General features: G+C 37.7%; 1 protein-coding gene across 2 annotated transcripts; it reads right to left on the reverse strand.

The window, feature by feature from the left end:
• Positions 1 to 573: 573 nt before the first annotated feature.
• dcun1d5 (DCN1, defective in cullin neddylation 1, domain containing 5 (S. cerevisiae)) lies at positions 574 to 7,663 on the reverse strand. 2 transcript variants are annotated; one of them, XM_029517175.1, is made up of 9 exons: positions 7,595 to 7,663; positions 5,367 to 5,409; positions 5,168 to 5,243; positions 3,938 to 4,103; positions 3,207 to 3,298; positions 2,927 to 3,035; positions 2,325 to 2,429; positions 2,145 to 2,247; positions 574 to 1,028 (listed from the first exon to the last, which is right to left on the reverse strand). In XM_029517175.1, exons 3-9 carry the CDS (start codon positions 5,233 to 5,235, stop codon positions 973 to 975), a joined length of 699 nt encoding a protein of 232 aa, XP_029373035.1. In that variant the 5' UTR covers positions 5,236 to 5,243; positions 5,367 to 5,409; positions 7,595 to 7,663; the 3' UTR covers positions 574 to 972. The 2 variants fall into 2 exon arrangements, with proteins under 2 accessions (XP_029373035.1, XP_029373036.1); XM_029517176.1 differs by having other exon boundaries at positions 5,168 to 5,267.
• Between the last annotated feature and the right edge of the window lie 2,878 nt (positions 7,664 to 10,541).

Consider the following 10,541-nt stretch of genomic DNA (forward strand, 5'->3'; position numbering starts at 1 on the left):
TGGCCCAGGGGCAAAAACTGATTCAACAATATTCAGTTAAACTGAAAAAGTGGTTCATCTCAGAGGAGTAAAGGCTTTGGGATCAGCAGATGTTGACAGTAAAGCAGAACTTCTTATTTGAACACACGATTTTGGCAGAGCTATATTCACATTTTGGTGAAAGGCAACAAATCCCTACTGAAGACCACAAATACATGTTTTACTTGGTCAGGAAATGTCTTGAAATAAATGTTAGTTCTTGCTTCTGCTACCACAGCCTATTCGATAATTTATACCCGTCTGCCCATTCTGGGGACCCCAGGAGAACCCTGGGCAAAACAAAACTTCAGCCTGACAGCTTTCCTTATTGTTGATGTACACCAGCAGGTTCTTCAGGTGTCACCTCAACAGGCACCAACAAGCTTGAAGATAATAATTCAAATAAAGGAAAAACAAACAGCAGCAGCCTCTTTCAGGACAATGCATTCTGAATGTTGACTTTGCCTCCCAATTCAATGGATCTCAAAGCAAACCAGCCTCTGAGGGATGTTCTGGAGAAACAAGTCTGATCCACTACTTAAAGCACCTGCTAAAGTAAAAAGTAGCAGCTCATGAAATTTCCATTTGCTTTTTATTACTGTGAAAACATCTATAAACAAGACACAACATGGGAAAAAAATAATTAAGAAAAGTTCCACAGTTCTCTATTTTTTGTATTCTTACTTTAGCGACTCTTCTCCACATTTCTCTTCACCAAATGAACACTATAAAAAGACTACTTGGTGAGAGAAAGGCCTCTTGACATGGTAGGCTGACAGAGACAACCTTTGAAGGGATGTGAGCGTACCCATAGTCCAAAGGGATGATTTTATTTTCCATAGTCGTGTAAGTATATTTTTCTAAATTTTCTCTGAAACAGTAAAATAATTTCTTCTGTTTGTGGTTCTTGTTTTCTCTCCCTCTTCTTCATTCTCTGCGTTGAAATGGCATCTACTATGTTGCTGGCCAAGCTTTCTGCCATTCCACAAACTCGTCTAGCAGCACTGGCCCTGCAGAAAAACAAAGTCCAGTAAGTAATATTAATGCACATCTGATACATTGGAGGTTGTTACTACTGACAAAGCACAAGAAAACATTAAAACAAATAAAAAAGAAATACAAACTCTAAAAATAAATAACCCTTGGTAAACTACCAATACATGACCAGAAGTGATTTGCCACATCTCTGCACTATACAGTCTTTTTTCCACTCACTTTTAAGATTTTTAACATTAAGTCAATCTGCATTAGATAAAAACAAATAAACAGACAAACAAAACAGTATTTCCACCACTACAGAATTTATTTGGAAAAGTCATGACCATTAAGAATAAGTAGTAAATATTCTGCATTCATTGTTTTATGCCATGGTTAATGTAAAGGAAAAAGAATTTTGAGTGAGTTAAACTTTGCTTCAACAGGCTTCAATGCACATGCGAGAATAGCACCAAAAAACAGGAGCAACTTCAACAGTTATTCAATCTAAGATTTATACAATTGCACTGACCTGAACAGGTTTTAAATTTAAAGTTCCAGTTAAGAATCATTCAACTGCAAAATGCCAACACGTGATTAAGCCAAGGTGTTTTTTTTTTCATTACATTTCCCAATCTCTCTGTTTGATCCGCTTTGATTTCCAGGAACTGCTTTTTCATTTCAGAATAAGGGACTAATCTGCACTGTCACTGTTAGCATGTCTCATTTAGTGGTGCACAGGTGGAGCTTTGCTACATCTGTCATTCACAAATATTGTTTTATTTGATTAACTTCGCAAATCTTATAATGTATAGTTTTATCTGATTACCAGTCCAAAGATTTACAGAAAGAAAAGCATAAAAATTTCAGATTCTTCAGATGATGGCAACATAAAATGCTTGGCATTTCTGCCAGAGCAAGGTCATATAGAGTTGAAATCGATAAACTGAAAATTAAAACATTTTCACATCAATCACATCTTCTGATTATTCTTGAAAGCGCTAAAGTGAGCCATTTAATAACTCCCTTTATGTTCAGTTCATAATGCCTTTATAAACGTAGAGAAAAAACATACAGCCCTGCCATTTCCTCAGAGGTATGAATCCAGTTTTAGTCGCTCAGCTAAGCACCCAGCTACAAAAGCTACTCACAAGCTCCATCTTCATCGTAGTTACTGAGGTCTGCATTGATGGTCCTGCTGAACTCCAGAACATTATACCACTGGTCCTTATTCATCCCTTTGTACTTGGACTGCTGTTGGACAGATGGGAACGTGTCAGCCAGAAAGACTTTTATAGGGCACATCCAAGGCAACGAGAGCAGGGATATACCTCCAGGAACTGTTGGAAGATAGGGAAGAGAGGCCATGTTCTCCCCAACAATAAAGACAGCATGGATTTAGCTGTGCTCATGTCCAAGCTCCTCTGGTCCTTGTCCTGATGATGAGAGAAACACACAAAGACAGAAGCAGGAACTTAACTACAGACAATGAGATCAAATTCTTTCAGGAGAAAACATCATACACAAGCACACTTAGTAATTCCTACTTATGGAACTTGTAGTTTAAGGCAGGAAATGAGAAGAAATACAGTAGTAATCAATTGCGAAAGACTTGATTAACAACCTTTTAAAATGAACATGCTAATTTTGTCTAAAATATACTTAGTCAATTTTTGTTTAGTTTCTTCTGGTTTTATGAGCCATTATCCCCCAATACAGTATAGAGAAGTCTTTTGAGTGGTACGTGTAATTAACTAAGTTTGTAATGACAAAATTGCCAACTTCATAAGATAAAAAAGGGAGAAGGACACACTGTGGCTCTCATGAATTTAACATAGTGTGTCTGAGTCCTCACCAATCAAAGTTTCAACCTCTGTCACTGATGAGTGGCTGTTTTTGTATTCTTTACACAAAAAGGAGAACGTTAACTCACTCTGGCGAAGTCAAAGGCGTATCTGTAGATGTTCTTAAAGGCTGCGGAGTCATTGAGCTCACTGCGCAAGTAATCCAGTTTACTCTGTAACCTCTCTGTGCAGTCACATCTGCAAGAAGGTACCATTTTCAGCAGTTTTCTTACCAGGTCTAGGTCTACTGCCTATGCTTGCATTTGCTAATGAACACACAAATGAACAGGGCATACAGATTAAATGTAAATTTTCTGTAATTTCTACTTTTAGAACAAGAAAACTGAGTTAGAATGAATGTTTTCTTACTGTAATAATGTCATTCCTCTCAACCACTCCTCTTTCGTGAAGAATCCCATATTGGCTGCTTCTAGATGCCAGGCTAAAACTAACATGATAATCTGTAAGAAAGAGGGAGCCAGGGTGTTAGGTGCCAACAGTTAAACCATTCACGTTTTAGTAAAAAAATGCAGCAATATGAAGCTGAGTAGGGTTCAAAACAACTTTCAAAACTCTCAAGTTCAAAAGCACCCACATTCAACTAGGCTCAAAAGCAACTTCTACCCACAGGCTGTTAGACTGGTGAACTCCATGCGTCTTGAACACACTTATAACTTATGTAATTAATTATTAAAGATTATTTCACAGTTTTGTTTTTTAAGTTGTTATATTTTGGGGTTGAGAGAAGCAGAGGCAGTGAAAGAGAGATAATGAGAGCAAGCATGAAGGAGAGGAGGGGGACACTCGGTAGAAGGATGGAGAGAAAACAAGAGCAGGAGGAGAGAAGATGCCAAAACAACAACAAACATACAGTGATTGCAACCTGGTTGTTCTAAATGTGCACGAGTAAATATTATGAGCAGGGGAGAAGAAGAGGTTACGATGGGAAGTGAGTATTAGTGTGTAATGATAACTAAAGGTAACTGTTGCAGCAGCAGGTACTGAGCAGGAATATGGAGCAGAGATGATTCAGCACCTGGAGGACGGGTACAGAAAGAGAGAGGACAGGAGGAGATGAATCTCACAGCAGAGGGACTCACATTCTCTGGTTCCACACCAATGTCCTCACAGAATTTCTCCATGGCATCTGGACCGACTACCTTGTCAGAGCCGGCGTACTCGTGGAACCAGGCTAGGCACTTCTTACTGGAGAATGGCTTCTCTGAGCTGATCAGCTTCGCACCACGGATCTGAGGTCGGGTGAAACTGGAACAAAGGGTGCAACACTTAAAATAAACTCATCAAGATAAGAAGTTGGTCCCATTCAAGAACTTCCCAGACCCAATTTCCTAAAATTTAAGGAAGCAAAATGTCAGTTAGATTTAAAACTGTGGCATACTGGTTCTTTGAATTTTAATGGAGGAAAACAAGGGTTACATGATGAGTGGGTGTATGGCTGACTGACTCACAGTGGCCAACATCTATTAGCTTATTCTCAATTTTTTTCCCTTAAATCCACATTCTTCCAATGAAATCAAAGACCTGGAAAGCATGCAATGCTAGATTTTTGGGAATCCCTTTGAATTAAAGATAAAAGTCAATCACAGTTTGATGGCTATGCTTCAAATCCATCGTGGTCATGTTCTGATGTATAATGGTGACTGTTCAGATACTTATGGACTTGATTAAACACAGCAATCCCCACAACATTACCACCAGTTTGTATTATGTAGGTTCCCCTTTTCCCAACAAAATAGGCCTGACTGGTCAAGGAGTGGCCACCACTAGATCTAGAGGTGCCAAGATATCAACACCTTGAGTAGTTATGTTCCTCCATATTTGCAGTGTGGGATACGGCGTTATCTTGTGGAAAGAAGCCACGGCCATTAGACAATACTGTGTCCATAAAGAGATGTGCTTAGTCTGCAGCTATGTTTAGGTAGTTGCTACGTGTCAAAGTAATGTCCACATAAATGGCAGGGCCCAAGGTTTTGAGTATAACACTGCCCAAAGCATCACAGTGACCCCCACAAACTTTTCCTTTTCCATTCATGCATCCTGGTGCCTGAAGTCTTTCTCTGGCAAGCAACACAGACACACTCAACCATCAGAATGATGTAAATGAACATGTGATTTGACCAGGCCACCTTTTTCTCCTCGTCTATGATTCAGCTCTGATGTTTTTGTGTGTCCATTATAGACACATTTGGCGGCTGACAGGGGTCAGGGTGGGCCGCCTGACTGGTCTACGGCTACACAGCCAAAAATACAATGAACCATACACGACAGACATGCAGAGTTGCATTGTGAAAGAATTTGTGTGGGTTTACCTTGTAATTTTACACTTGCGTTCATGGTCATCTGGATCAGGGAGCTTTCTTTTCCTCTTGACAGGCATCACTGAACCTTTAACGGAATTCACTAACTGAGCTGCACATAAGATTTTCTTTTTTTAAAATCACATGTCAGGAATCAGTGAGACCAACAATTAAAACATTTGCATAAGGATAAAAAATGTGCATGTCATACCAGAGTGTCTCTTAGTGCCTGGTCCATTCAAATCTAAGATATTCTAGATAAAAAAAAATAAAAAATCAGTTAAGAAAAAAATCTTGTCCAGTGTTTCTGACACTTCACTAGTATCTGTCAGGTGGCACAGATTGTTCCTATGAGTTTACACACAATCAGCACAAACAAGATATTATTTCTACTTAAAATCTCCAGTTACAACATCTACCAATATACAAACTAAACATTGTAGGCAATGCTTTTTAGTATTAATAAACCAATAGATCTTTGGTTCAATTGGCTCAAAAATATTCCTCTTTGGTTTTTTTTTTATAAGACTGTTGAATTCATTACAACGCTTAAGAAACACACTACCAAAAAAACTTTAATATGAGCAATCCTGTGAAGCCTATTTTAGTGTTCATCTGAGATGAGTCATTACAAAATGCATCCCCCCCCGCCCAAGAGACATGGACTTGTGCACAGGAACATTAAAATAAATGGTTTATATTAGAGGTAGAATCATGGTATATAAGGTAGTGTTACCAAATACAGCAATCATTTTTGTCATTTACAGATTTAATCAGGTCCTTTAAAAAAGACAGTGGTGAAAGCATGTATCACTCACTGATAATTCACTAGCTGTTTTCATTATCTGAGTGACCGAAAAACAGAAAATGCTGAATAAATAAATAATAATAACAATTAATTGTTATAAGTTGAAGAGACGTCTGCATATATACACAGACTAGGGTACAGCCTGACTAATAACTGCAGTGACCCAAGCCAAGAGCTGCATCCCCAAATTTATTATTCTTCTGTGCCAACTTCAGATAGCCTGATGCACATGCTCCACAAAACTGACAGGCCAAGTGCAAAACACATTGGAAGTTAGTATTACCACAGATGGATGCCTAAACTGGACCCATAAAGATCATGAAGCCATTGTGCCAGAGAATATTAATGAACAGGAGATTTAGATTAATAACAGGAAACACGAGAAAGCAATAAATCACAGTATTTCATTCTAGTTTACGATGAGGCTTATCAATACAGGGGGATATTCACAGCTACAAGTGTAACTCAAATGAGCCAGCCTCATCACTGAAGGGATGGACTCATTAATGTTTCTACAAGTACAGGTCAATGATATAGACACCGACAACAAACATTATTTTACAGCAGGACCAACGCTGCTGTTTCAGCTCAGTGCTTGTTCACCATACCAAAGAGAGACCAAACACAGTTTGTAGTTATTTGTCGTGATTTTGTCTGTTGGACAACTCCTCCTTTTGAAAAGCAATCTCATTGTTGAAAGGGGTAATCGCACCTTGATCAAATCAGCCTGATCTTCTGCAGCCAGGCTGACTGACAATATGCTCAGATCTTGGGCAGAAGTGAGCGCGGTCTTGCTGTAAATGCTCGATTAATTACAATATGGATAATATATCTGTACACAAAAGTCATATTAATTATACAAGCAATGAAGATAAAACAAACAACAAACAAGGTGTTTAAGTCGACGGGTCCTTTTGAAGGAAGGGCGGGGGTGGCATTTTCAGCCCTCTGTACCTTTTACTTCAAGACTCAGTTTTCAGAGACGTGCTACAGCTTGGTTTCTGATACGTTTGCTGAAGTGGTCACTGCTTTTAAAAATCTGTTAGGATGAAATGTATACTAAATATTTCATTCACATTGGAAACCAGAGCGGAGATAAAAAAAAAATGCTGAAATTGTTTTGATCAATAATGATCACTATCATAGACTGAGTAAAACACTCATAACAATGCAAATACAGAGAACAACAGCACTTTAGATGTACGTAAGACACATACATGTATTAAAAATGACAATAATTGAAATGTCCGGTTTCATTTAGAAATAAACACTGTTGCGCCGCCTGTGATAGCTGCACATGGCTAACGAAGCTACGATTGGTAACGTTACGGCTCATGGCCAGATCTCAGACTTAGTACCCGTTTGATCGAAGACAAGCCCTTACCGAGTGGTAAAAGTCAGCGTATTGATTTGACACCGGTCTTATCGGTAAGGGCTACTCTGTGGTTGTTTGCGTGTTTGTAAGCTTCGCTAGTGTCACAGCTACACTGCTAACATTAGCTAATCTGTCAACATGCTGATCACATTCAGCTGACTCGAGTCCACACTCAGTGTACAGACTCAGGCAAATAAATAGTTTGCTCCGGTGATCGAGGATAGACGAAGCGAGCCGAATTCTTCCAAATACTTACTTGATTTCACGTTCCCGCTGATAGCTCCCCCGCTTCTTTCACGCTGAGCTCTGGTTGCCGGTGTTTCCGGGGCAATGGACCAAACCATCGTTCTACGAGGGGGGTGTTATAAAATACCCGTTTACATACAGGGTCGAATGGCTGCAAAGAAAAAAACAGATTCAGACAAATGTATATGTTCGCTTATATAGATCACGTATATGACATCCAACAGTATGTACAAAGTAGACAAAGGGACATTTATACCTAAATGTGACGCCATGTATCCCTGCCAGTTGAATAATCCGATGTTTTTCGCACAAATGTGCTGTTGAATGCAAACCGCAGACGATGTTGTTTGTTTGTTTGCTTTTTCAATTAAACGTCTTGTCTAACCCTAGCCCTAACTGTTTGATTAAACAAATGAATAATAATAAATTACGGGTGACAGACAAATAATATAACAGCGACCTATAAGCACATACATCTCTGATGTTAGAGTGGTGTAATCTTTCCCGTGCTGTGTAGGTCACCGTCCTTTATAAACTTATCACCATCCCTCAGAAATCGATTGGCAAGTGCATTGTTACATTTGTATATACTTACAGTGAAAATTTCACATTGAACAGACTTTCAGCTACTTATTTGTTACTATACAGGTTTAATTGAAACAGGTTTTTCTCCATCCTGCGGAGAAACAGGATGGAGGAAAAACAAACTGGTTTGTCTGGAAATAAAGTATTAATATTATTATTAATATTAATTTATTCTGCCAAGAAATACACTATTCCAATCTGAAATATATTTAAAGCGTACAAATCTTTACAATGAGGTGGCCTGAGGCCTGTTCTTTTACAGATTATTTTGTCCTTTAATGCTTTTCTTTAATTTATAATTCTTAAAATCCCAATGTATTTGCCCCTTTTAGCCTCATCAAAGCACTTTGAATTGCTTTTGTATGAAAGATGCTATACAAATAAAGTACCCTTGCCTTGCAGCTAGGTTATTCCTACAATATACAAAGTTCAATTTACATCCAAAGATTTTTAAGAAGTTCAGATGGCATGATGCCAATTCACTTGTTTTGAAATTAGCTCTGAGTATCATTTCAAAGATCTCATTTCACATCACATAAAACTCACATCATGCAATGACAAATCTGTGACAATCTATGAGTTTATAGCAAATCTCAAGAGAAAAAAAAAAATCAGCAGTGAGAAGATGCTTGAATGGAAATTTCAAGAAACGCCATTTGGTTCCATTCTGCTGTTCTTTAGTTTTGTTGTTACTTTGTACTTTGTGGTGTATTTTCTGTACCACAAATTGGTCTTGTTAACTAACTGTTAACCTCATGAGTCCCTGATAGAGGAGAGGAAAATACCAACTAAAATAAATGCACATGGATGAGGCAATATGCTGGAAATTCTAATCAATTTTAGTATTTAATTTGTTGGTGAACACTTAATGCGCAGGGCTCACAATTTCAACCTGTTAATTAAGTTGGTGATTACAGCGCAAAAGGGTCAAGTATTGACATTCAGAATTAGGGATTCATTTCACTGTTAGTTTTGAAGAGTTAAAAGTTTAAAACGAACACCAGGTAAATACCTATTGGACCAGGTTGCTGCATAGAGGATTTATCTGCACGATTTGGTTAAAAAGAGAGTTTGCGTCCTCTTTGGTACCACAAAATATTACAAAGAAAAGTATCATTGCATTCAAAAAGGACTTTTCTGTGTAAAATGTAAATACGATTACTACCAGCACCCTGGTCTTGTAGCGACAGAAAGATTTATGACAAATTGCAAGAATGTCATAAATAATTAAATTGAAAAGTAAACAAGATCAGTTTTCAATTGAATTGAAGTGAATGAGGTGACGTTGAAACAAAAGTTGCTTAATATACACAAATCTATCAAAAAGAAAACAAAAATATTTCAACTTACAAATAGTGAGAATCTTCATAAATGTTGAATCAATTCAACCCCACACTTCACTGCTGTTTTCTTCTTCCTTTCAGGGTTTTACATTTTAGTTAACAAGTAATCAAAAAATAAAAAAAAAATAGAGCAGCAACTGAGAAAAAAATGTTAATAAATATAAGTGCAGCAAAAACTTTGTGGGAAACCTTTGTGATACATTAACTAATTTTAGTGTTTTTGTGGCTATTTCACTGCTTGACTGTTGAAATGTTTTCAAAACTATATTGGATCTTAGAAACACAAAACTCCACCAAGTGAAAGTCAACTGAGCAAGGCGCACAAAAACAAAAGCTGTGAAAAACACTCAATATTGAACATGATTAAAGATTAATTATGAGTCTGTGCACAGATGCAAACTCAAAAATTTGAATATCAATGGAAATTTTTTTTTCTAACTTCATTCAAATGATGAAATTGCACATAGAATGAAATATTCCAAGCCTTTCTATTTCTGTCTTAACTTCCATGAACTGAACTTTGAGCTGAGGAAAATCTAAATTCCAATACCTCATAATGCCAGAATATTTTACTTTCGAGTTTGGTTAAATTACTTTTCATACAGTCTAAATAGCTTGTATCTCTCAGGCTAGTTCAGAAGATGGAAAGGCATTTAATGTATGGAAGTACATTCATGGACTGTTGACTGGAAGGGAAATGTTTTGTAAGAAAAGGTGTACATGCAACAGGGACGAAGAGTGGATGAGACACCATGCACAAATGTTTTCAGGAAACGGACTACAACCGGTGACTTCACAAGTGTCTTAACTGGGTTAAGGAGACAAAATAACTGTACTGTTGTTCAGGTCCAAAGTCCTGTTTTCAGATTAAAGTAAATGTTGGATTTCATATGGACAGCATTGCCCCAGCATCTGATGGAAGACTGGAGAGACACAGAATCCAAGTTGCATGAAGTACACTTTGAAGTTTCTGTAGTTGATGATGATTTGGGGATCCAGTGGCCCCGTCTGTGTTTGACTACTTTATCG

Source organism: Echeneis naucrates, chromosome 13 (genome assembly GCF_900963305.1).
Source record: "Echeneis naucrates chromosome 13, fEcheNa1.1, whole genome shotgun sequence".
Classification (NCBI taxonomy): Eukaryota; Metazoa; Chordata; class Actinopteri; order Carangiformes; family Echeneidae; genus Echeneis; species Echeneis naucrates.

What these genes read in the sequence shown, in the direction of transcription:
- dcun1d5 (XM_029517175.1), bottom strand. Translation starts at nt 5,235, where the DNA reads ATGCCTGTCAAGAGGAAAAGAAAGCTCCCTGATCCAGATGACCATGAA. An exon ending in TTGGTGTGGAACCAGAGAAT is followed by an intron (nt 3,299 to 3,937) that starts GTGAGTCCCTCT and finishes TCTTTCTTACAG; the next exon opens with ATTATCATGTTAGTTTTAGC. An exon ending in TCTTCCAACAGTTCCTGGAG is followed by an intron (nt 2,248 to 2,324) that starts GTATATCCCTGC and finishes TCTGTCCAACAG; the next exon opens with CAGTCCAAGTACAAAGGGAT.